Genomic DNA, 27,803 nt, shown 5'->3' on the forward strand with positions numbered 1-27,803 from the left:
CTAGTGACTCCTTGTGGTGGCCGGACACATGCACGCTGACTACGGTCGCCAGATGTACGGTGTTTCCTCCGTCACATTGGTGTGGCTGGCTTCCGGGTTAAGCAGCGATGTGTCAAGGTGCAGTGCGGCTTGGAGGGGTCGTGTTTCGGAGGACACATGGCTCTCGACCATTGCCTCTCCTGAGTCTGTATGGGCGTTGCAGCGATGGGACAAGAGTACCAATTGGGGAGAAAAAGGGGTAAAAAGTACCTAAAAGAAAATAAGAAAAAAATAAAAGAAAGAGGCATCCCTGTGGCGCTCCACCAACATACCGTCAAAAACACAACTTAACATAAATCATGTAGCAGAAATAGGATACGATAGAAAGAGTTCTCAAAGCCAATGTTTACTTCTAAGATCACTTTAGCACCGAGAGGCACAAAAAAGGCACAAAAACTCACATCAATACCTTTGTCAGAAAACACTGTTAAACGGGGCTGTAGTGGAGCAGGTTGAGAGCTTCAAGTTCCTTGGCGTCCACATCACCAACAAACTAACATGGTCCAAGCACACCATGACAGTCGTGAAGAGGGCACGACAAAAACCTATTCCCCCTCAGGAGACTGAAACAATGGATATATGGGATCAGAGCAAGACCATGTTCTATTTCACACCGAGGCTTGGTGGTTATCGAGGGGGAGTGCTGGAAAGATTTTTCGCATTGAGAGAGGACCTGTTGTCATTCACAATGGATTTAAAAAACAGACTTGTTTGACTATCTGTGTAATGAACATAAAATCTGTCTCCTTGACTATGTAACAGACATATTTGGGAAACTGAACGAACTGAACGCAAGCATGCAGGGGAAATACAAAAACATTCTACAGATGAGTGACCTAATCAGTGAATTCAGAGGAAATCATTCTTATTGGAGGGAGTCTTTCAAAAGGTAAACATGCCTCCTTCCCTTGGCTGTGCATGTTTCTAACAGAAAAGAGCATCAGTAAGTGTCCCACACAAGTGATGACTGCTCACCTCCAACGCTTGGAAGAGCATTTTGGGACCTACTTCTCAATCCGTTTTACTGTGATCCTGGCTCAGTTGACATGCTCGTAAGTGAAATCGAACAGCTGATCGAGCTGTCATGTGACCGAATGCATTTACGGGTCACTATGGAGGAGTTTTGGTTCCTGACTCAAAGGGAATACCCTGCCGTCTCCCTCTGAGCATTAATGTCACGTTCAAGACAACTAGGAACTCGGAAATTAACAAGCTCTGACTGGGAATATTTGTTTATTTTTTGTGATACAGACCCGGGTTCGATCACAACCGGCCGTGATCGAGAGTCCCATAGGGCTGCACACAACTGGCCCAGAATAATTATTCTGTGAATTAAAAAAATAATAATAATCTCGAAATAGAGGCATACTTAAATGAAAGAAATGTGACAGTGTGTAAATGACAACACAGTGCAAGAAATAAAGAAATGTATCAAAATGGCCATAAATGAATGCTTAAACAATTAACTATGTAAATGAGAAAATACTGAGTGTATTAAGGAAATAGAAGCCTGGCTCAAATAGAAGTCTGTCTCTAATAATTAATTGTATGACCTGGAAAGAATCCTTTATCCTCCAAGGAAAAAACAAATATGATCCGGTCGCCATATGGCATATTCACAGTAAATTTCAACCTCTCCTTGTTCCAGTCTGTAATCCCCACGTTTTAAGATGACCACAATCATTCTTGTTCCTAAGAATTCTAAGGCTTCATGCCAAAATTACTACCGCCCTGTGGCACACTTCTGTAATCATGAAGTGCTTTGAGAGGCTGGTTATGGCCCACATTTACTCTACCATCCCAGCCACACTAGACCCACTTCAATTTGCATACCGCCCCAACAGATTCATAGACGACGCAATCTCAATTTCTCTCCACACTGCCCTCATCCACCTAGATAAGAGGAATACCTATGTGAGAATGCTATTCATTGGCTATAGCTCAGCGTTCAACACCATTGTCCCCTCCAAGCTCTTCAATAAGTTTAGGATTCTCGGTCTGAACACCTCCCTCTGCAACTGGATCCTGGGCTTTCTGATGGGCCGACCCCAGGTGGTGAGGTAGGCAACATCACCTCCACCACGCTGACCCTTAACACAGGGGCCCCACAGAGGTGTGTGCTTAGTCCCCCCCTGTACTCCCTGTTCACCCACGACTGTGTGGCCACACATGACTCCAACACCATTATCAAGTTCGTTGACAACACAACGGTGGTAGGCCTGACCATCGGCAACGTTGAGTCAGCCTACATGGTCAGTGACCTGGCAGTGCGGTGCCAGAGCAACAACATCTCTGTCAATGTCAACAAGACCAAGGAGTTGATCGTGGACAACAGGAAACAGGGAGCGCGAGCACACCCCTATCCACATCAACGGGGCAGGAGTGGAGCTGGTAGACAGTTTCAAGTTCCTTGGTGTCCAAATCACTAAAGACTTAAAATGGTCCAAACACACATGCACAGTAGTGTCTCTTCACCCTCAGGAGGTTGAAAAAGTTTGGCATCGGCCCTCAAATCCTGAAAAGGTTCTACAGCTGTACCATTGAGAGCATATTGACTGGATGCATCACTGCTTGGTATGGCAATAGCACCGCCCTCCATCGCATGGCGCTACAGAGCACTGTGCAGATAGCCCAGTACATCACTGGGCCCGAGCTCCCTGCCATCCAGGACCTCTATATTAGGCGGTGTGAAAAGAAGGCCTGGAAAATCGTCAGACTCCAACCACCCAAGCCATAGACTATTTTCTCTTCTGCCGCACTGCAAAAGGTACCGGTTGATCAAGTCTGACACCAACAGGCTCTTGCACAACTTCTTTCCCCAAGCAATATGACTGATTCATAGCTAACAAATTAGCTATATGGACTGAGATGATCTTGTATCTTTAATGAGCTTTTATTTCAATATTTGCAGTCTATGCACACTCAGTGCCACATACACTAACTCCATAATTTGCTCACTCACACTTAATATGCACATACATTTAAACTGACTCTACACATATGCTGCTGCTACTCTGTTTATCTTATATCCTGTTGCCTAGTCCCCTTACCCCTATACATAGCTACAGTACCTCCATCACAATAGTATTCCTGCACATGTAAATATGGTATTGGATATGACTTTAATATTTCCTGTATATACACTGCTCAGAAAAATAAAGGGAACACTTAAACAACACAATGTAACTCCAAGTCAATCACACTTCTGTGAAATCAAACTGTCCACTTAGGAAGCAACACTGATTGACAATACATTTCACATACTGTTGTGCAAATGGAATAGACAACAGGTGGAAATTATAGGCAATTAGCAAGACACCCCCAATAAAGGAGTGGTTCTGCAGGTGGTGACCACAGACCACTTCTCAGTTCCTATGCTTCCCGGCTGATGTTTTGGTCACGTTTGAATGCTGGCGGTGCTTTCACTCTAGTGGTAGCATGAGACGGAGTCTACAACCCACACAAGTGGCTCACGTAGTGCAGCTCATCCAGGATGGCACATCAATGCGAGCTGTGGCAAGAAGGTTTGCTGTGTCTGTCAGCGTAGTGTCCAGAGCATGGAGGCGCTACCAGGAGACAGGCCAGTACATCAGGAGACGTGGAGGAGGCCGTAGGAGGGCAACAACCCAGCAGCAGGACCACTACCTCCGCCTTTGTGCAAGGAGGAGCAGGAGGAGCACTGCCAGAGCCCTGCAAAATGATCTCCAGCAGGCCACAAATGTGCATGTGTCTGCTCAAACGGTCAGAAACAGACTCCATGAGGGTGGTATGAGGGCCCGACGTCCACAGGTGGGGGTTGTGCTTACAGCCCAACACCATGCAGGACGTTTGGCATTTGCCAGAGAACACCAAGATTGGCAAATTCGCCACTGGCGCCCTGTGCTCTTCACAGATGAAAGCAGGTTTACACTGAGCACATGTGACAGAGTCTGGAGGCGCCGTGGAGAACGTTCTGCTGCCTGTAACATCCTCCAGCATGACCGGTTTGGCGGTGGGTCAGTCATGGTGTGGGGTGGCCGCACAGCCCTCCATGTGCTCGCCAGAGGTAGCCTGACTGCCATTAGGTACCGAGATGAGATCGTCAGACCCCTTGTGAGACCATATGCTGGTGCGGTTGGCCCTGGGTTCCTCCTAATGCAAGACAATGCTAGACCTCATGTGGCTGGAGTGTGTCAGCAGTTCCTGCAAGAGGAAGGCATTGATGCTATGGACTGGCCCGCCCGTTCCCCAGACCTGAATCTAATTGAGCACATCTGGGACATCATGTCTCGCTCCATCCACCAACGCCACGTTGCACCACAGACTGTCCAGGAGTTGGCGGATGCTTTGGTCCAGGTCTGGGAGGAGATCCCTCAGGAGACCATCCGCCACCTCATCAGGATCATGCCCAGGCGTTGTAGGGAGGTCATACAGGCACGTGGAGGCCACACACACTACTGAGCCTCATTTTGACTTGTTTTAAGGACATTACAAAGTTGGATCAGCCTGTAGCGTGGTTTTCCACTTGAATTTTGAGTGTGACTCCAAATCCAGACCTCCATGGGTTGATAAATTTGATTTCCATTGATAATTTGTGATTTTGTCAGCACATTCAACTTGGTAAAGAAAAAAGTATTTAATAAGAATATTTCATTCAGATCTAGGATGTTATTTTAGTGTTCCTTTTATTTATTTTTTGAGCAGTGTAGAATGCTTGCTTAGTGTATTTCATATTCCTTGTGTTTCTTTCTAGTAATACATTGTTATTGATTATTTAACTGTTGGGTTTTGAGTTAGCAAGAAAGTAATTTCATGGTTCTTATGCATGAGACATCAAAACTTGAAACTTAAAAACATGCTAGTTAAGTTTCCTATTGTGCTACGAATTTGTTTTGTTGGAATGTGAATGTTTAGTGTAGGGTTCTTTTCTCCTTATTTGCATGTATCATTTCTGCACTCAAGCAATATAGTAAAATGTACATATGGGAGAACATTACAAGTAATGAGAATAAAGTCAACAAGAAAGAGACACCTCAAACAGCTTTTTATTACATTTTTCAATAACAGTACATTATCTATCTTGCATCCAGCTCGCTGTGGTACACCAACATACTGAAATAAAATACAAAAAAAACGGTGAAGAGTACAAGGATGCAGAGCTCTATCTTATCAATGGAAGGAGAAAAAGGAAATCTCAATTGAATTGCAAGTCATTTTACTTGTGGCCACACACAAATACATCACATTTATTGTACATCGCAGGGAAAATAAAGAAGAAATGTCACAACTATTAAAGAAAGTGCTTCTGTATACAGTGAAGAAGAAAAAAAAATGTCATTCAAATGCTTTTTGACATATTTAAGACAAAATAAAAAAATATTACAATAAGAAATCTGAAAATGTGTTTTGTTCCATTGGTTGTGAAAATTTAAAGGTGAGATTGTGTGAACCACCCAACAGAGCTCCCAATCATTCCTTTATGAATTATAAAAAGTGGCATCATTAGAACTGGTAAGCATATTTCAGAGTCTGCAGTCAATAGGAAATCATTCTTCACTTTTAATTCTCTGGTGCATAGCCTTGCCAGTGTAAGTACATAAATGTATGCAGAGTCTAGCCAAAAATACCTTGAATAAAGTTCAAATTATAGTTAACAGGTTACTATCCTTACGAAAAAGACAGACAACTTGGGCCTTTGCACCTTGGAAAGCAATTCTACAGCATGCACGCCTAAATTAACCCATGGCAGACCAGAAAAAAATATGACATTTCAGATCATTATTTTCAGACATTGATTTGTACATTTCATTCACAGAATAGCAAATGCAGTTCCAAGCACAGGAAGGGTCTGTCTATTTAGTCAGGTGAGGTCTATCACTGAGAAGTGGACAAAAAAAAAATCAATCCCCCACCCATTTACTAAATCCAGCCTTGCCACAAAAATAACAGAACCCCATTCTAAACCCCACCCAAATAACAAAAGACAGTTAACCCCTTCAGTTAACTGAAAATAAGTTACTCATACCCTTTTGCTTTGGAATGAGCATTCATCACAATTTATAGCATGTGCTTGGTTAGTTAACAATATTAGTTGAAGCAAATTTGATTTTCTGTGCAAAAAAAGCTGTGATTAAACAAACCGCTATTATATAAATACATCATAGAAACGTTCCGAAAGTTGCTCATGTAATCTGGTCAAGCTTTTGCTTTCAAGCTCTCTTCATGTTATTTTGTCCCATCTTTCTTACACGATTAAATTAGATTAAAATGAAAAGCTTTAATTTTAAAAACATATCTAAAACCACTGAGGAAACATGACAAACGAAAGTCATTGAATACAACTATAACCTTCAGAGAATAGAATTCTTAAAAAAAAAAAATAGAAAAAAAAAGTTAAATATTTGTACAATTACGCTCCAACATTTGCTTTTGAGACGCATACATTTGCATGGGATGATAGTGTTTTTTCATTCAAGGTAACATAAAATGGTCCAAGAAGGAATGCACAAGTTTGATTTGATACCACAGGAAATCTTTTAAACTAGGTGATAAACAATTGTGCTCTTCTTTGTGTAGGAAAGGCATTGGTTTCCCTTCGTTTTTGTGGTTTCCAAGTCCGTTTAAAACGGGGTTGAAGAAGATGCTGTGAAATTTTACATTCTTAAGTTGTTGTAAATGGTCTTCCAGTGAACTTGAATTCAAAATTACATCTGAAAAAGAAAATGTGGAAAAGGTCAAAGAGCGAGTCAGGGTTGAACTATAGTGAACAATACACTGTATACAAGTAGCTAAGGCTGAGCAATACAAACAAGGGAAAGCACCTCCAGGTTTCAATTCCAGATCTTCAGAAAACTGTCCCAGGATCCTGTTGCAACTGCCATGCCATCATCAGTGACTCCCAGGCAGCTAACACGATTGTCATGTCCAGCCAACACACCTAAAACGGCACCATAGCATTAATCAAAGGACTTTTTGTGGTGGGGATTTACTAGGATGCTGGGAATGATGCAGTTTCATTATACTGACATGATAAAGTTAAAATAAACATCAGTTTGTGGTAGCTAAGTTTTTTTGAATAAAACATTCCCAGGACATGTTGTGTTTGACTAATATGTGTACAAGATAAACGTTGCTTGGTGTGCAATGAGGTCTCTGCAGGGGTCGCATTAGCTTTCAGAAAATGGCATTTTCAAAACGCAGACCATCCAAAGAATGTGTTTAACCATTTCACCCGCATTTCTTATTCAAAGTCGTGTTTTTTTTTTTTGTTGCTACATTAGAGCGAACAGGGGCCTGCAACTGTACTTTTTCTTCACACCCCCCAAAAATTTGCTTCACGTTTTCATTAGATGACAACAAAGTGCAAAACTATTTGGCTAGCAGCCACACAAGTAAATTAGCTTGCAATGAAAGTTGCTTGAAGTTAATCTAATTTAACTTGCTACCGGAGAAAAGTACTGTACATATCAGTCTGAGCACTGTCTGATTGGTCAAGACGAGAGCAAAGATCTCTCATCTGATTGGAGAAGTGCAACTGAATCACAAAATGTGTCCTTTTCTATTCACGATTTGGAGCGAACTGTGACTGAAGGCGAGCAGAAATGACAAGAAGCATTTTAGATCGGAGTTTACAAAAACGCAGCAAAATATTTGTCCCGCTTTTTTATGCGGAAAAATATCCTGCGTTATTGCAACCTCTGCTCAGGGGGGTTATCAGTGACTCACCGGCACGGTCAGCCTTCAGTGTGTCCCACACGTTGCAGTTGAAGTCATCATATCCAGCTAGGAGGAGACGGCCACTTTTGGAGAAAGCAACAGAGGTGATGCCACAGATGATGTTGTCATGCGAGTAGCACATCAGCTCCTGGTCGGCACGAAGGTCGAAGAGTCTGCAGGTGGCATCATCAGAGCCCGTACAAAAGGCATTGCCATTGGGGAAGAACTGTAAAGCACAGATCAGATCACAGAATTATGACAGACTATTAGACCTGGGAATTCCCAGGGACCTCACGATACGGTATTATCACGAAACTTAGGTGCTGATACGATATGTATTGTATTTGTCATGACTCTATACGTATTGCGATTCAAAACATAATGCTCACTATATGCCTTCTGCAGAGAGACAAGAGCATGAGAAAAGGAGTTTTGATCAGTGATGGAAATAAAAAGTGCTGAAAACATGCTGGCTCACTATTTAAAAAGAAGATGAGAACAAGCTATAGGATGAAAAATAACAGTTTTGGTACAGGCACAGCCGTCTAGTTCTAGCTAGATTTTTTGGAGTCAAAGTATGGACATATCACCCAAAATAATATTGCGATAACTATCTATTTTTTCCACCATCACTAGAGACAACAGTAAAGGGTATAATATGCTGACTATATTTTACTTAATAATAATTTGTATCAAATACATTTTTTGAATCAAAGTGAAATGTATACATTTTGATCGAATGGCATTATGTAAAATACACTAATTGCCAATATATGTGCATAGACGTATATATTGATAACGGATGCTGCCCTTACACATATGGCGTTGATGTCAGACTCATGCCCAGTGAAGGTCTGTCTGCACATGCCCTCTCTGACGTCCCAGAGCTTGGCGGAGGCATCACAAGCACCTGAGACAAATAGCCTTGTATCAGGGGCCAAGGAGAGGCTCATGACATCACCACTGTGCCCAGCAAACGTGGTCGTCTGCTGGCCAGTCTCGATATCCCATAGGGCACTGTAAAAAAAAAATTAACATCTAGTCAAACAAGCAAGAGTTTCGATCCAAATGCACATCTAATCCACTTCAGGAAAATGAACAGTGTTGTAGTATTGAAAATAAACAGAGTGCAGCATCCCTACAGGAGGGGGAGTAATTCCTTTACTTACCAAGTGGTATCTCCAGAGCTTGTAATAATCTGGTTGTCATCAACAAAGCGACAGCAGGACAGATAACCTGGAATTGAGAGATATCAATTGTACATTACAACAAAAAAATCTTCAGAAATCCAGAAATGTTACCACAGTAGTTTAAGTAGAAGAAAACAAAAGATAAGGATTTCATAGGAAAACAGAAGAAAAACCAAGCCACCAAACAGAAAATGTAGCCTACCTGTGTGTCCAGCGAGCTCCCGGCTCACACGCACATTCCCCTCGCGTGTCTTCAGGTTGTAAATAGAGCAGATGTTGTCCAGACCTCCACAGGCCACGTAGTTTCCTGAAGGTGCATATGAGCAGGTCATGACCCAGGAAGAGCGTAGAGGAATGGCATGGACCTGCAAGGTGATAAAATAAAAAACATGAAACCTTTGCAAGCCTGAAGTAATAATCTCTTATAACAGGTGCATAGGTGAATAAAAAAAAAAAATGAAGTAGAATGGTTGAAGGGACTGAATGCAACGCCTAGAATTGCAATGGAAACATATAGTACAGAGCTTTGAAAGGTAAGCCACTGAAGTATATGACCTTGTTAGTGGTATAGCTGTCCCAAATGATGAGTTTACCATCTTGGGAAGCACTGACCAAGAGCCTGTAAGAAAGAGTGGAAACATGTAAGGTCATGGAATAACAGTTTCCCTATGAGAAATAGTAAGCACACTTCTTTTTTGTCCAACAATAACTACATTCTGCATGAAATAGAATAGCAAACTAAAAGCAATTTATCAAGACTGCGTTGCCTTGTAACTTGACAATAATAGTAACACATGCTTAGTCATAACACCTACGCACATTTAAAGCTCGCCCACTATGCCTACTGTATATCATGTGGAAGCATAGAATCACCAATTCATGCCAAAGGTCATACAAATGTATACCGTACCAACTTCTACACTTGACAACGGGAGTCATTCAACTATGTCACTGCAAAAAAAATCCCTAGTTTGCGAAAGACACTATAAAATTATACTTGGGTTTACCTGGAATCAGTGCCCCAATGCATGGCATAGATCTTAGCCAAATGTCCCCTCAGTGTCCGTCTTGTGCGCATCTGAATACGGCCAACAGGATCAATGTTGGCAGTGATCTGCAAAACACAAAAAGACTGTTACATAATGTCATCAATAGCAGATCGGGTTGAATGTTTTGGATATCCCCAGGTAAAAGAGACCAATATAAATTATTTATTTTTATTTTTTTACCTGTGATAGTGTGGCATCTGCACATGCTTTCCTGGCATCCTGAAAAAGTAGGACGATAATTAACCATCACACAAATGTAAGAAATAAAATAAAGTTGTTGAAGATGGTGTAGCTTTATGACAATGTTGAGACTTGATTATGACAGCAAAATGTCAATTCAATGGGCCAATTGCAACCACCGCTTTCCACTAGATTATCGCCTGCTGAGGTCTCGTTAAACCATCAATACGTGCTAAAAAAATACAAAAATCAATTGCAACTTTAATCCGGCACTGATTTACCGCTCCGTAACCCCGGCATCAGCGTTATCTTTAAGTCCTGATTGTAAGTACAATTTTGCAAGATGACTTCGCCCTCTGGTGGGTATTATCGGAACATTTTAATCTCGCTTCTTGAGCAGACTAACGTGCTGACCACACTGCCGGCATTGCGTGTGCGAGCGTTGCAAAATACTTTTACACATGCACGTTATTCAATCATTTCATCCAAACTGCTCACGCATGTCTGCATAGCCAGGCACTAAAATTTAACTTGGTTCTATTTGACGTTTGACGTGCTGCAAGTCCCACCTCTGCCATCGCATTGGTTTTTAGGAGCATATACCCACGTGGGTGATTGAAAGACGAACTGAGGTCCACACTTCAGTCCAGTTGGTGGTGGTAATGCACCTTAAAGTTGGTTGCCAACCCCATATAAAGTCCAAAGAAGAACAAGACTGAAGGAGGAGAGATTACTAGAAACTAACTAGGTTTCCCCTTTTATCTGTGGATTAATTATCGGAGTACAAAACACAAAATTGGCGCAAAATTCTACAAAGGTCCAGAAAAAAAAAGGACCGTGTGCATTTCAGGTCAAATAACAACCCAATGTTTACAGTGCATTTGGAAAGTATTCAGACTCCTTGACTTTCCCCATTTTGTTATGTTACAGCCTTATTCTAAACCGGATTAAATAGTTTCCCCCTCCCACTCAAACTACACACAGAACCACATAATGACAAAGCAAAAACGGGTTTGTATAAATCTTTACAAAACAGAAATAACACATTTACATAAGTATTCAGACCCTGTACTCAGTACTTTGTTGAAGCACCTTTGGCAGAGATTACAGCCTCGAGTCTTCTTGGGTATGACGCTACAAGCTTGGCACACCTGTATTTGGGGAGTTTCTCCTATTCTACTGGGGTGTCTGGGATGCTGGCCTTCTAGGCAAAGTTTCAAAGAAAAAGCCACCTCTCAGACTAGCCAATAAAAAGAAAATATTAAGAATGGGAAAACACAACCACTGGACAGAGGAACTCTGCCTAGCAGGCCAGCATCCCGGAGTCGCCTGTTTTGTGGGTACTATTTAATGAAGCTGCCAGTTGAGGCCTTGAGGCATCTTTCTCAAACTAGACACTAAACATGTACTTGTCCCTTTGCTCAGTTGTGCACTGGGGCCTCCCACTCTTTCTTGCACAAATTATATAATTAAGAAAACATGTGGTTAGGCTGGTAGTTAAGAGTAATATTCCCTGTTGTGTGCACAGCGGAGATTTATTTGTAGAACATGAACGCTCAATAGTGAACCATTAAATTCTCACCATAATTTGCAAATAAATTCATAAAATCCTACAATGTGATTTTCTGGATTTTTTTCCCTCATTTTGTCTGTCATAGTTGAAGTGTACCTATGATGAAAATTACAGGCCTCTCATCTTTTTAAGTGGGAGAACTTGCACAATTGGTGGCTGACTAAATACTTTTTTGCCCCACTGTATAAACATCATACCATCAATGCAAGCTGTAAAATGACTCCCAACTTACACAGGAACCGTAGTAATGTAGCTAGCTTGCTAGTTACCAGTAACTAGCATGTAATTCCTGGAAAAGGAGCGGTTTAGCTATCAGTTTATTCCAAGTAATAATTTACTACAAAAATCTATAGGACAAGTAGTGTAAATATAATAGTCATCAAGACAGGAACCACTAATTTCATTCATGCTGACAAATAAGAAATGCCACATTTTCCCTGCCAATAGTTGGAGTAGGATGATTGCAGAGCTCCCTGCCTCAGACTGTCAGAATCATCATTTTCTAGCTAACAAACTATACTGAACAGAAATATAAACGCAAAGTGTGAAGTGTTAGTCCCACAACCACATTTTTGCAATAGCGTAGGCCTATATGAAATGTATTTATTAGATTGTCATTAGAATGTTGACGTCAAGAGTCGATTTTCTCTACTATGCGCCGGTTGTGTTCAGGGATTGATGCAAATAAACGCCTGGGCTTTTAATTGAAGTTTACCGACCGGTATGTCAGTCTTCCATTTATCTTTCAAATTTCAATTGTTGTTGTTACCGATAAGACGTTATTTAATTGGGGCGGGAGTAGTGAACGCAGACAATGACTATTTCCCATGCCATATCCACTGTCTAGTATCAAGCAGGCTTGACACCGTAACGCGTCAGAACACCTGGCATACCAGTTTTATTCCAATGTTTTTTCGTTGCAATCAAGGTTAGTTTAGGCCGCAGCTGCATGTAATCTCACGTTAGTAGAGTTAAGAAAGCCAGCAGTAACCTGCAGGAGCAGGTTAAGTTCTGTGTGTTCGTTGCAAATCGAGTCAATAGTGCTGAAATACACCATTTCTGTACGTTTTGAACAATTGCTCCTGCCCCATTGATGGTAGATGGAGAGATTAACACTCACTCTGATCTGGCTTTTGAGCTGCTCAGCCTCCTGGCGTAACTGGTCCAGTTCACTCATTTTCCCCTGCTAGTATGTCTGCCTCGCTCCAGCTGCCGGGACACTTGCTGATCTGAAAGAGGAAGGGGGAAAAAAAAGTCTGTCTCAGAAAAATAATGTCTGAGGGGTGTCAGTAGTTATGTACTAAATAGGGATACACGATATGTCGGTGAACATATCGGAATCGGACGATATTAGCTAAAAATGCCAACATCAGTATCGGCCCGAGGTCTAGTTTAATGCCGATGTGCAAAACTGATGTCAAAGCAGACCCGCATGCATACCTTTATAATGTAGGTTACGTAATGACGCCATAATATTTTGCGTCACACATGCAACACAGCATTCCTAACCTCGCCCACAATGTCTGCTGTGTGGATCGAGCAGTCAACAAGTCGAGCAGTCATTTGAAATAGTAAGAACATTTCAGTGAGACAACTCAAATCCATTAACAGCAAGATAATGGAATTCATTGCCCTTGACAATCAACCGTTCATCGGTCGTGGGTGATGTTGGCTTTCGTCGACTGGTCGAGCACTGTTACGCATGTTGCCCTACCGGAGTTACACAGTAATAGCGTCACTGCAGTCAAATAACACTATTTGATGCGTTAAATAAGCTTTTAATTTGACACGTCAAATAACACAGTTCTATTACAGACGGTTGTGTGTTCTGAATTTGCATGTGCAAGCCAAGCACCACCACTACTATCAGTAGCACTGTCAAAGCTAGGGATGGGTATCGTTAAGATTTTAACGGTACTACTACTCTTACCGATACTGCTTATTGATCCGGTACTTTAACGGTATTCTTAATGGTTTGGTTATTTTTTTTTTACAAAAAACTTAAAACAAATTAAGAACAGAATTAACATTGCTTTATTTTCAGAAATGTAAAACAAATTAAAAACAAATATTTACAGCAGAAGAAACAGAAATGTTTTGAACAAATCACTATCATAGACTTATGTTGTGATGGAAATGTAAAACAAATGAAAAACATTTTCCTGCAAAAGAAAAGTGGTATAGAGCAACACGGGCGGGGCATGCAGGTAGGCTGCAAAAGAACTAACAGTTCTTAGCAGTTCTTCTGGAGAAACATATTTGCCTTCTCTGGCAGAAGTCAGGACCTCTCCTAGATTATTGTGTTCCCTGCAGAAGAAAATACTCTCTCGCTAGGGGTGGAGGAGGCTTCAGCACAGAGAGAACTTGTTGCAATGTTTGTGAGGGGCAGAGTAGCTCTCTTCACCGACCACCACATCATTGGATCTTCAGCCATGGGGATGAGAGCTAGGCCTTTGTAGAGCTCCACCTCAAGGTCAACACGCTCGCTGAGGGTGAGGGACGAGGTGTCCTGTTGGATCGTCAATCTCAACTCCATGTCCTCCTCTGAGAACAGCTCCTCCAAGGCACTCCTTGTTTTGTACAATGGAGGGACTGTCTCCTCCATTTCCTCTTCTTCAGACTCCTCCTCCTGGTGCTCTGTGTGTCTGCTCCGGCTCCTCTGACAGCCCTGATGTTGCTCCTGTCACATTGGCCTCAACAGTTGCCTTCCTCAGCCTGTCCCAGGTGATGTCACTCACCGGCCTCCCTTTAAATCTGGGGTCCATTGCTGTGGCCTCATGCAGGAAGGCTTGAATGTCCGCTGGCGCTCGGAGAGGTTCTCCCATACCTTCTCTGATGGTTGCCACAAACATATCTTCATGCTTCACAGTGAAGTGCTTTTCCAGTTTTTGGAAAATGGGTATGATCTGTCCACAGGTGGCATTATTTCCACATGGCACACACAGTGTGGATGTAAAGAGGATTCTCACGAGCTGGACAAACTCCTCAGCCTTATGGAAGTCCTCGTCCTTCAGACGGCCCAGGTTGTCCTCGGTCATTGCTTTTCTCAGTTGTGGGTCCAAGGCTGCTGCTTGGATCGCTGGATACTGCTCCGTGAATCTCATTAGATAAGAGTTCCATCTGTTCTTCACATCAAGGATGAGTGAGTGATGCGGAAGGCCTGAAACAAAAAAACTACATTCGCGATTTGTACACTCCCCTAGTGTGGAGGACCTTCTATTTTACACTGCCCTGGCTTGTATAGTGCACTGTAACATTGAGATAGTGGTCCTGACAGAGGCTGGTCCACCCGTCTGATGTGATGGCCAGCTTTGGCACGTCCTTCAGCTCAGTGATCACATTGGCCTTTTCTACACCATACCAGGTAGGAATGAATGTTTCACCGAGGTAACTCCTAGAGAGAGGGGTATATTTGGGGGTGAGTGCCTTGCTCATCTCCCTACAGTAAAAAAAAAATTGTTTTCATGTGTTGAATTATCATTATTGAATTATTGTGTTGTGTATTGTGGAGTGATGGGACTAACATACATACCCTTATATACTACTAGATCCTAAAAATGAATACAACTCAATATATACACTGCCTGTTACCTAAAGCCCTTGGACTCCACTGTTGCAAAGGGGTGTAGGCCTTTCACTATGAACTTCGTCACAGCTAGGTGGCACTCATTCGCCCTCTCCTCAGTCATCCTCCCACTAGCTGCCAGTGTGAAGGGGCTTTGGGCTTGTCTTTGGCTTGGACCAGCGGTATTAGAGGGGGGAGTGGGTTGGTTCATTGTAGCTGCAACTTTAACAAAAAAGCTGCAAAATCTTTAAATGGGTAATTGAATTTATGAACCCACCCATAACGAAACAATCAGCTGGCTAATGGTTCCTTTTGATCATGAACCCATGTTCGCATAATCTAGTTAACTCTGTGTGTGGGCTCCAGGCTGCTAGGATACATACATAACGTAGATCAGGCAACGATAGATGAACTACGAGCTAGGCAGTCAAAAACTGTGCATTTCTCTGCCTGTACATGACGCATCTTTGATAGATGTTTGGATAGACTATGTGTTTCTGCCCTTACGAGCAAGTCTTGTGGCAACGACTTTGGTGAAGTGTACCCACACTTTTGAACGTTTAGCTCTCTCCGCCATCGTCACTAATTAAAAGCAGGGTGCCGTGTGTGCTGTAGCGTGTGAGAGACAGGCTCAGCGCGAGAGAGATCTCTTCTGGATTGGGAATAGCAAAAATACAGACGAATGTTTCAATCTTATTGCAAATCAGAAACGGTTGGTGAAATAAAAATGTCCAAGATAAAAGTTATGTAGCAATAACAAATAGGATTTTTTTTTTTTTTTCCCTTTCTCCAGTACCGAAAGCAGAACTGATAACGTCAGAGTTTATCAATACTACGGTCTTTCATAATTTAGCCCTGGGGCTCGTTTAATACCGGGTTTGAAAGCTATACAAAAAAAAGCAAACAGGCCACGAGCGATGTGTTTACAATACTGCGTTGGTGATAAAGCATTATTTTTTCGACTGCAGCTTCTGGGGTAGCTAGCTTTAGCTTGGTACCTAGCTAGCACCAATACAACCAGCCTGAAAACAATGACCAGTAGAAAGTGCAGTCATTTTCATTATTCTTAGCAATGATTTTGGAATCCCTGTGAGTAAGTATTAGCTAGGTAGCCACTTGTTGTTTGCCTATTGAAATTCAGTTCATGAAAATAAATAGCTCGCCAGCTACTTAACCCTGTCGCCCAAAGCTAACGTTATACGCAACCAGCTAGCTTCATCTGGCTAGTGAGGCTTCACCAGACTGGGTTATGTGTTGCGAAGCTAGCCACAATAAGGATTAGGCACAATAGCGTAATTTGTAGTAGCAATAGTAGCTCTTACCGCGGGACTGTACATATTTACCTAAGGATTGGGGATCAATTAAATACGGTATCAGCCTACTCAATACCCAAGATATCCCCCCCCCCAACATCCTCCTCAGAGTTATCAGAGTCCAAAACATCCACGCTGAATTTTTTTTCCCCTGGAATAGTGTTCAAAACACATGGTAGGTTGACAATAAATGTGGCTCAAGTCAACGAGTCCTGCAATAAGAGCTACGACGCTAATGTTCTCTGGGTGTCACTGAGTAGACTGATACCCCATGTCAATGCCATAGTTAAGGCTGTACAGTGAAATAAGTATGCCCCCAATGTAATTCTAAAGTATAATACATCCAGTGTGATTCAAACAAGGCTAGATGTCATATATGAGACATCTAGCCTTGTTTGTTTGAATTGGGCCATTTCAAATGTGCTTTTACAGCACACTGAAGGGATGAGATGAATATGGTCAAAATGGTATTGACAGTTGATTACACATTTTCCAAGCCAGGCTATTTTTATTCATGATTTATCATATACTTATTGTTCATTGTTTAGTACTAGTTAGTGATGCACCGATATGACATTTTTATTTATTTATTATTTTGTGATACACACACATTATTACATACATACATATATATATATACACATACATATTACAAAATACGTTTTTCCAGAAAGGGTGATATGGAATCACCCGTCCATCAAGGATAGGGCAAATTCTTTCATAAAGCAGTGTCGCTCTTCAATGAACAGGCTAATGACGCATATTTGCATAATAGATGTGCAGATGGACTTCGCCCTCTTCAAAGAACTCGCAGACAGAAAAGTAGCAGCAACTTTCCCTCCACAGGGAAACATATTGTGTAGTCATTAGGCTACATGACAGATATTGTGTTGTCAGGAAGAAGTGCATCCGTGCTGACACTTTCTTTGGCTAGTCCAGGCCCACACTCCCATAGTCTACATTACAGTACTTCTGTTGGCTTGGCCAGTGCAGCAGGCCCATACACTCAGAGCGCTTCTCCTGCCCCCTGCCCTCACACAACCATGCTTCTGACTCAGTCCCATCTTCTCATCTCAATGTTAGCAGCATACCACCCTGCATACCACTGCTGGCTTGCTTCTGAAGCTATGCAGGGTTGGTCCTAGTCAGTTCCTGGATGGAAGACCAGATGCTGCTGGAAATGGTGTTGGAGGGCCAGTAGGAGGTACTCTTTCCTCTGGTCTAAAAAAATATCCCAATGCCCCAGGGCACTGCCCTGTGTAGGGTGCCGTCTTTCGGATGGGATGTTAAAAGGGTGTCCTGAATCTGAGGTCATAGGTGGCAGCATTTTCACTTTTGGATAAATAGCGTGCCCAATTTCAACTTCCTGCTACTCATCCCCGGAATATAAGATATGTATATTATTAGTAGATTTGGATAGAAAACACTGAAGTTTCTAAAACAGTTTGAATCATGTCTGTGAGTATAACAGAACTTATGTAGCAGGCAAAACCCAGAGAACAAATCATTCAGATTTTTTTCTCTGTCTATTCAATGAGTTTTTCCATTGGGAAACTAGATTTCTAAGGGACTTGTTTGCAGTTCCTACCGCTTCCACTGGATGTCACCAGTCTTCAGAAATTGGTTGAGGTTATTCCTTTGTGTAATGAAGAAGTACGGCCATCTTGAATGACTCACGTTATGTGTACTGTTTGACACCCTTATTAGGAACCTGGTTGCAGTTCCTATGGCTTTCACTAGATGTCAACAGTCTTTAGAAATTGAGTCACTCCAGGTGGACTCCACTGTTTTGGTGCACGCTCCACGTTGTTTTTTATCCGGTATTAGAAACAGTTTATTCTGTCTTAAATTTGATTGATTATTTACATTTTAGGGTACCCGAGGTTGGATTAGGAACGTTGTTTGAAATGTTTGGACCAAGTTGAGGTAACTTATTAGATACTTTGTAGGCATGTTGGGCGAGTTGAAACCGGTGTATTTCTGAATCAAACGCGCCAAATAAATTAGGATATAAATAAGGACATTATCGAACAAAAAGGACCATTTGTGTTGTTTCTGGGACATTTTGGAGTGCCAACAGAAGAAGATCAAAAGGTAAGGCATTAATTATATCGCCATTTCTGACTTTGTGGTTGAAAAATTATTTTCAAGTGTTTGTATGCGGGGCACTGTCCTCAGATAATCGCATGGTGTGCTTTTGCCGTAAAGCCTTTTTGAAATCTGACACAGCGGCTGGATTAACAAGAAGTTAAGCTTTATTTTGATGTATAACCTATATATTTTCAAGAATGTTAAATATAGACTAATATTTTAAATTTAGTCTTTGAATTTCGCGCACTGAAATTTCACCGGATGTTGGCCAGGTGGGACGCTACCGTTCCACCTGCCCATAAGAAGTTAAATAAATTGGGACCCTTGACATTTATTTTTTTAAATCCCAGAAGAAAAACGTTTTCCTCCTCACAAAATCAAAATGCTGCTAGCTCTTGCTCTTGCTCTTCGCAAATTATCCGAGTGGGTGTTCAGTCTTCGGTTTGTTTAAGAGTAAATTATCCTAGCCTAGTCATTGATGTTTGGCCAGGCTTTACTGAAGTTGCGAGACATTGCAAGCCAAGAAACTGCAAAAACACAGCATTCCAATAGATTGTCAGAACCGTGCACTTTGCCTGTCTGCCTGGTGGCCAACCTGCGCCTACCCTCGCAGTCCCGAGTGTTCATGTTCTTGGCAGTACAAAAACAAAATTAGTCTACGCTGTCCCAAAAGTACTGAATCTTAGGAATCGATTCCTAGTGGAAGATGTGTTCTTTCCACTAAATGTCTTGGTAAGTCACGTTATTTAACAAACTTTAAACTACTTTTTTAGGAGAGCATGGTCTGCGCACAGGCAGCTCAAGATTATTTGATTCACAGTTCTGGTCACCTGGTGATGGATGTTAGTCCCGCTTCAGAAGCACTTTTCCTTTACAGACAAGTAAAATGCCTGTTCAGTGGCTGCAAAAACTTTGAAACGAAACCACCTCTGGAATTAGTGTCGGCATTTAAAACGCAGTAGTTAGACAAACAAACAAAGCCGTAACTGAGGCACTTTCAAGGCTATGACTGCAGTAGATCCAACTTAAAATTGCCCAGTCCTATCGGTCATACACACGCAATAGGACTATTATTCTATAATTTTGTTGTATTATTTTAACAGAAAACCAAATAATATAAACCTTTCATTTTAGCTAGAGTTTTTCCCCTTAGCTAACCCAATCACCTTACATCATGTACAGGATTTCACTCAGTACGGTTCCCAAGAATTTGACTGCTAGACTGAGGACGTTCTCTAAAAACTTACCATCTCATCCTGGAAGGTCCTCTCCGATTGGCTAGCCCTCATATCTAGCTAGTCTTTGCACATTAATCTCCTAGTCTTGCTGATAAAAAGTATCACTGTTAAAGGCCAGGACAATACCAGTATCGCAATACTCGTTAATATCGTGGCAAGGAAACAAAACACGAAGAGGATTTAACTTAAGGAAAACAGCACAAATGTCAGAAACAAACATGTCATCGAGTCACATGTATTTATTTTCTAAGCTTATAGCACACAATATTTTACATACAGCAGGTTTTTTTTTTTATGACCAGATTGATCTTCTTCGGGTTTTCATTTTGAACATGGGGAGAAAAAAAATTGCAATACTGGTATCGTCACGGCCCTATGTTAAAGGCAGACTCAGCGATATGACATTACCACGAGGACCACCGCAGATAAAGATGAGCGAGATGCAAGACGTCACTCACACAGTATGTGCGTGGGTTCGCGTCACGCTGTTAGAGCATCGTAGCCAGGGCACCAAAAAGTGGAAAAGTTGAGCCTCGTGCTTCACTCTTAGTTGTTGCAGAAATTGTCCCACTATGCTATTAACTTTCTGCATCCACGTCACCAAGTCTACCTTTAATTCCAGGAATACTTCCCACTACATCCTTCCTAGACACATCAAGGAAGAATTTGTGCATTGAATGAACCTTAACATGAGAAGAGTGACTAACATGAATCAGGAGGGAGACACTAGGCCTAGACCTATAATGCAGTGTAAAGCACTAATTACTGCTGTATCAGAATGTGGGACATAGAATGTCACCGTTAATCATGGCAGGGATAAAATGTAATTAAAGTCTTCCAATTCTGCACTGGCATTTGTCCAAAGACCTCATTCATTGAGTTTGATGTTAAAGCCTGTTTTTTACATTCCTTTTAGTCAATTTGGGCACACAATTCAGAAGCTGCTGAAGACTAAATGTAGGACAGTCACACTTCATCCCTGCACTTCCTCAGGGTAAGAAAACAATGAAAAAAAATCTGAAATGTGGGTGAACCAGATGCTCTTGGAGTCTGTCCATAAGCCATTACTGTAAGGAGTTTCTATGCCCCCCATAATTTCTTCAAGCGCCTGATCAGGGTCAGCTGACTGCATGATAAGCAGGGAGTTGTGGCAAATAGCCTTGAGGTGTGGCTTACTGACTGATCTGAGGTCTCTTGAGGGTAGCCTGAGTCTGCTGGTTCCAATGGGGTTTGGGCATAATAACAACCAAACTGTTGTGATAAGAATATATTTTTTTAAATAAAACGAGAACAGAATCTTGAACACAGCATTTCTGCTCCCTAGAATTCACGTTTCTTTCAACCATAAATGTTGTCATGTGTTTGTTTCCATGCAGGCAAACAATACATTCCCCTCTCAGAGCAGAATCTCACTGTCATTACCTGGCACTCTACCCTGCTGCCATATGTACATAGTCATTGAACCCTGGTCAGTTTACATACATACCGTATTCTGGGGTTGGACAGATTTACATATTGTCATAACGTCTTCTCATCCCAGGATGTACAGTATTACAGGCTTAGTACACAAGGGGGCGCCCAAAAAAAAATCCATTACCAGAATGCTAACAAAATTAGCACAAGTAATAGCATATTTAGCTAGCTGCCTCAATGGAAATTCAATAACAAACTAATGAAAATAAATTCATGTCTAAGAGAGGCAGTCCAGCTCAAAGTTACATACAGTCCATTCGGAAAGTACTCAGACCCCTGGACTTTTCCCACATTGTTAAGTTACAGCTTTGTTTTAAAATGTATTAAAAAACGAATTCCTCAATCTACACACTATACCCCACGACCAAGCAAAAACATGTTTTATAAATATTAGCAAATTTATAAAAGATAAACACTGAAATATTATATTTACATAAGTATTCAGACCCTTTACAGCATCGAGTCTTCTTGGTTATGACGCTACAAGCTTGGCACATGTATTTGTGGAGTCTCTCATTCTTCTCTGCATATCCTCTCAAGCTTTGTCAGGTTGGATGGGGAGCATTGGTGCACAGCAATTTTCAGGTCTCTCCAAAGATGTTTGATCGGGTTCAAGTCCGGGCCACTCAAGGACATTCAGAGACTTGTCCCGAAGCCACTCCTTCATTGTCTTGGCTGTGTGCTTAGGTTTGTTGTCTTATTGGAAGGTGAACCTTTGCCCCAGTCGAAGGTCCTGAACGCTCTGGAGCAGGTGTGATGCTGCTACCACCATGCTTCGCCGTAGGGATGGTGCCAGGTTTCCTCCAGACATGACGCTTGGCATTCAAGCCATAGAGTTCTATCTTGGTGTCATCAGACCAGAGAATCTTGTTTCTCATGGTCCAAGAGTCCTTTAGGTGCCATTTGTCAAACTCCAAGCGGGCTGTCATGTGCCTTTCACTGAGGAGTGGCTTCCATCTGGCCACTCTACCATAAAGGCCTGAATGGTGGAGTGCTGCAGAGATGGGAGAACCTTCCAGAAGGACAACCATCTCCACAGAGGAACACTGTGACCATCATGTTCTTGGTCACCTCCCTGACCAAAGCCTTTCTCCCCCAATTGCTCAGTTTTAGGAAGAGTCTTGGTGGTTCCAAACGTCTTCCATTTAAGAATGGAGGCGGCCACCGGGTTCCTGGGGACCTTCAAATGCTGCAGACCCTTTTAAAAAAAATATATACTCTTCTGTGCCTCGACCCAATCCTCTCTCGGAGCTCCACGGACAATTCCTTCAACCTCATGGATTGGTTTTTGCTCTGAAACAATGTCAACTGTGGGACGTTATATAGACAGATGTCTGCTTTTCCAAATCATGTCCAATCAATTGAATTTACCACAGGTGGACTCCAATCTAGTTGTAGAAACATCTCAAGGATGATCGATGGAAACAGGATGCATCTGAGCTCAATTTCGAGTCTCATAACAAAGGGTCTGAATACTTATTTACATAAGGTTTCTGTTTATTTATTTATAAATTCTCAAACACAATTTTTAAAAATAACATTTTGCCTTGTCATTGTGGTGTAGTGTGTAGATTGAAGTGGAAAAACACTGATTAATTTTAGAACAAGGCTGTACCATAACAAAATGTGGAAAAGGGGGTCTGAATACTTTCCAAACACACTGTAGGTTTTTAATAGGCATTTATACCTGTAGGCTTAACCAGAGCTTGTGTGCGCACTCTGCACGTGTGTGTGGAGGGAGCGGTCCGAACGCAATTGAATGAATGAGACAGAGGGGAAATGGAATTTAGGTAGAAGAACAGTGAGGAGCTTGGCTTGGTTTCTTTTTTGTTGTGCCTTTGCAAACACATGTACAAGTGGAACACTAGAATCAAAGCAAATTAATGTTGTCATCAAAACAACATTTTGCTTGCCAGATCGGGCAGCCACAAAGCACATTCCACTAAATAGTTGTACAGTATTTTATATCTCTAGTTAAAGATTGAGGTGCCTTTTATCATGTACAAATGTTCAAGTAATTGCAAAATAAAGCACTAAAAGGGCACAAAACGTAGGCCTATGTGTTGTAGAAAGCTTGATACTATAATATCAGTCCAACAAATTTCATATGGCTAAAGCTGGATCATAGAAAAGACCATAAACAGCACTATCACTGACCAAGCCTGTAATCCTAAAACCTCAAATCCACAGACAGTAAATATTTAATCCCATCTATGCCCACTAACAAAACAGCTGGAAAAAAACACCGGGGTCAGAAAGCTGTTTTCCACTCAGGAAAAAAAAAAGCATGTAATGATTAGTCTCCCTTCCACACGCACCATACTTACAGGATTGTTATTGAGGTTGTCCTTTTATCAAAATGAACTAATGCTTAAAACACACATCTGGGATAAGGGTGGTGGGGTTTTAATTCATACATTCTGTCATGCAACAATTATGATCTGGATTAAAAACATGTAATTGGGTGTATCACAGAAAAAAGCCACCCTGCAGTAAAGTTTACCCTGGCATTGCAGACAATTCATGCACATCCACAAGACCATCAGTGGTAATTGAAAACCTGCCTAACAGCTAGCTTTTAGTGCAAATGTTGATCATGGAACACTCCTGTTCTGATGTCATTTGACTCCACAGGGACACATTGTTGTGGTCAAATGTGACTTGTTTCAGGAAACTAAGCGTATGGGTCACTACTTCACAGGAGAACCATTTGAAAGTAAACTTTAAAAAAAAAATCTAAATGTGTTTTTGGCAGAAATGCCTTCTGGAACATGTGAACTTCCACGTGCCTTAAAAACAGACTTGTATGCCATCTGTAAATACGAATACAATTGTTAAATTACGAGCCTAGTTGGTTTAGCCACAGAAAAATCCAGCAACCTTCCAGCTAGCCATGATTGGCTGAGATGAGTGGGCTGGACACGAGTTCAGATAAGTCTGCCATGTAGCACACTTCTGTATATTTGAGCTGGTCAGTATGTGTAGGTAATCCTGTCTAACACTGCTTAAAAAAATATATATCACGTAGTAGAACTGCATAAGTGTTGCGCTCCACTTTCTGTAGGACCAAGTTTTGAAATCACTGGAATTAGAGTGTGATAGCTAAGGAGATAGAAAACACCTGTCTCCGGATTACATCTTCAAATGAAGCAAGTATGCATTTCAATAGAATGTCACTGCGACAACAGTTTACTGTTGATAGATGTAGCTAGTAAATTCACTCTGGCTATCTACTCTGATTTCAGAGCACTCTCGTCTGAGCGTACCAGAGCGTAGAATAATTGACAAATTTATCAACGCTCAACACCTGTTGAATATGGCCGGTGTCAGTAAACATGGGCAAAAAAGCGTAAATTGTTGCAGTCACCGACACTCTGGATAATATAAAACCAGCCTAATCAGCTCTACTAGTGCGAGTAAAATGGTCAGTGAGCTGTTCTCTCATGCGTGTCTGGAAGTAGCTAGCAAGCTAGCCAATGTTAACCAGTTAGCTTGGGTGCTTGACTGTTGTTGTTAGGACAGAATGATTGGCTCAACCCTTAAAGAAATGGGTGGGGCTAAAGCTTAAGAGGGTGTGAACAATGCTGAAGTGGTGTAGGTACAAAACCATTTAAAGGCCATTTTCTTAAAGGCGAGACTACACGTTTATCAACTTTCATAGCAGAATTACTTTCCCATTGTTCCTCAAATGCAATGTATGATGTACCATTTTGTAGCTCTGTGTATCTGCTTTTATCCAATGTAAAAAATAAACAATTTTGCTACATAATACCGAAACAAGGTGGTAGTGGTAGGAATATTTGCTTGCATTGCAAAAGCACCATTTGCATCCATTTTGAATGTCACCTGAGAATAACCTGATGAAGTACTCTGTTAATCAGATGAGGTTACCATATTTGTTTGAACTACTACTCTTTGTCGATATAATGTTGCAAATGCAAGAACTGCTCTTCTATATAAACATGGGTTCGGTTCCACTGTATACTTCCAGATTTCTTATGTAATTCACATCGAATTATTTTTAGCTGGATTGGAAGTTTATGTAAAAAAAAGTTTGGGTAGCTACCACTACCAACACAGTTACACTGACCACCTCAACCGATGGCATACTAATGTCTTGCATCAATGGAAACCTGTGAGGCAGCAAACGCCATCTTGTTCGCTGCCGCTTGTAGGCCTACTAGGGTTGACGAATCAAATCTAGCTAACTACTGTAGCTACTACCAATGAAGATGGATTCAATTTCATTGTATGTGAAATTTGAAAATGTGCAATCTCACTATTTAATGCAACACGTGAAAAGGCCCCGAGGTGTAGATCTGGATGTACAATATTACCTGAATGTACAGTTTAACGATGTTTTACCAAACAACCCTGCTCAACAGCAGTGACCTCAACACTACTCACGTTAGCACACACTTCACTAGCCAACTAACGTTAGCTAGCTACAGTATATCAGACAAGGGACGTTTTCAGCAGGGTGCGCTGTGGATGATCAGAAAGAGGGGCAGACAAGAATCAAACAGAAAAGAGCCAACAAATATAGTACAGAATACTGTTTCGGCATTCCTGTCGCCCCCGTGTTGGACTTGTGTTATTCCAGCACCTAAAAGGGGTTAGCGAGTGTTGCTGGCCAATAAAATCCAATGATCTTGTTAGCTAGTATAGCCGTGTCGTTAAAGCCAGCAGTAGCCATTTAATTTGATTAAGATGTACAGCACCAAAGCCAACGAAAGCAATTGTGCTACCGTTAAGGTGGGGGATAAATTGCACAAATTGATTTAGTCAACCTGCAGCTAGTGTTATAACTGCCATCTAGCTATAGTTAGCTGACGTCGTTAGTTAGTCTTGCTAACGTTAGTTACCGTCAGCTAGCTATACAGTTAACGTTCTGTGTGGGTTGCCAAATCAAATGCCATGTCGAAAAAGTGTCATACTTCACCAATAGGGCATATTTAACAATGCCTCAATTTATTTGAACACAGACCATAAACATTATCGGGGCCCAAACTAGCTTGACTAATTGACCATTCAGATTCCAAATGAACGTTAGCTACCTAGTGCTTGCATTTAGGCCATTGGTCGTCCATCTCAAAATTGTTAGCCGGCTAACAAGTAACTAGGTTAAATAAATGTCGTTTAAGTTCATTTTAGGGATAACGAAGCACGACTGATATGTTGAATGGAAATTAAGGTATCTGGGCAACATTGTTGTATCTAGATAAAGGTATAACTAACTGTACACCTAGGCTAGCTAAATTAGCAAACTAACGTTAATTAACTGGTCAAAGTGTTCGCTGTCAGTAACGTTAGTTAGCTACCATGTCCGTTTCTCATGAATTTGACAGGGTCCAAACCCGTCCCTGCAAAGAACCCAGGCTGTAAAATATATGTAGGCTACTGTACAGTCTGTGTAGCTAAACACATACGGTAACGTTACACTGCTAACGGTATAGCTATAGTTAGCACTGTCAACTGGAAAGCAAGCAGAGCCCTCTCGGCTAAACGAACGCGCGTTAGCCAACGACCCCACCACTAATCTAACACATCGACCAATAATACCACTATTGTATGTTTGAATTGCAAATGTGCAACATTTAACCATCCCTTACCTTTTTCTTAGTTGGCGTTGGCTTTTTTTTTTTTGGCATTGACTGGAAGAGGTAGCTAACGGTGTATACCTCCAATCCACGCACCAACTAACGCCCGTGAACCGCTAGTTTGCAAATCCTAGTCGGAGTTTTTTTTTTTTTCAACAACCTGGACCAACCCGGGAAACCAATCACTCCACTCCCTGCTGATGACTGGACGCAGATTGCCTGTATTTGCAACTGTAATCTCAACACTCGGTTTCCACTAATGTCTTCGCCCGATGTATATTTCATTTAGAAGCCACTTCCTCTTCGTCTATGACACCAGCCTGTTTAGCCGCCCTTTCTCAGTAGTCACTCTCTTCTTCACCCGGCCACCGAACAGCGAAGATGGGCGCGGTAACCCTGCACTCAGCTATGGGAAACCCCACGCTCTGCAGCAGCGCTCGCACACGCACAAAATGAATTTGGCAATTCGTTTAGAAAAAAATACAGTAGGCCTAGTAATTAATGCAAAATACCAAATTATAAGTCCAATAAATTGATCATTCATCTTGGTATATTATGTGTTTACAGTAGTTCATAAAATGATATTCTATACTACAGCTACATATAATTATTTTATAGGAAATTATGTTTTGACTCAAACAAATATAAGGATCAAGTTGGCTGCACCAGTTTGGGTGGGTGGGCAGGGGACTGCCCGCCTGCTTGCCTAACTACTATGTGGCCTTGTGGTTAGAATGACCTCCCTGAGATCGGAAGGTTTGGGAGTTCGATCCCTTGCCTAGTCATACTAAAAATGG

At 41.6% G+C, this 27,803-nt stretch overlaps 1 protein-coding gene across 1 annotated transcript; it reads right to left on the reverse strand.

Annotated features, from left to right (window-relative positions):
- Window positions 1-5,045: 5,045 nt before the first annotated feature.
- Window positions 5,046-27,463, reverse strand: LOC110527803 (guanine nucleotide-binding protein G(I)/G(S)/G(T) subunit beta-1). Its single transcript, XM_021609319.2, has 11 exons — window positions 27,019-27,463; window positions 12,847-12,955; window positions 10,154-10,192; window positions 9,932-10,038; window positions 9,480-9,543; window positions 9,127-9,289; window positions 8,904-8,970; window positions 8,550-8,751; window positions 7,744-7,960; window positions 6,840-6,955; window positions 5,046-6,728 (listed from the first exon to the last, which is right to left on the reverse strand). The coding sequence occupies exons 2-10, from the start codon at window positions 12,901-12,903 to the stop codon at window positions 6,849-6,851; spliced, it is 1,023 nt and encodes a 340-aa protein (XP_021464994.1). The 5' UTR covers window positions 12,904-12,955; window positions 27,019-27,463; the 3' UTR covers window positions 5,046-6,728; window positions 6,840-6,848.
- Window positions 27,464-27,803: the final 340 nt, after the last annotated feature.

Source organism: Oncorhynchus mykiss, chromosome 7, assembly GCF_013265735.2.
Source record: "Oncorhynchus mykiss isolate Arlee chromosome 7, USDA_OmykA_1.1, whole genome shotgun sequence".
Lineage (NCBI taxonomy): Eukaryota > Metazoa > Chordata > Actinopteri > Salmoniformes > Salmonidae > Oncorhynchus > Oncorhynchus mykiss.

What these genes read in the sequence shown, in the direction of transcription:
- LOC110527803 (XM_021609319.2), bottom strand. Translation starts at nt 12,903, where the DNA reads ATGAGTGAACTGGACCAGTTACGCCAGGAGGCTGAGCAGCTCAAAAGC. An exon ending in AGCTCAAAAGCCAGATCAGA is followed by an intron (nt 10,193 to 12,846) that starts GTGAGTGTTAAT and finishes CTACTTTTTCAG; the next exon opens with GATGCCAGGAAAGCATGTGC. An exon ending in GGAGCTCGCTGGACACACAG is followed by an intron (nt 8,971 to 9,126) that starts GTAGGCTACATT and finishes TCTCAATTCCAG; the next exon opens with GTTATCTGTCCTGCTGTCGC.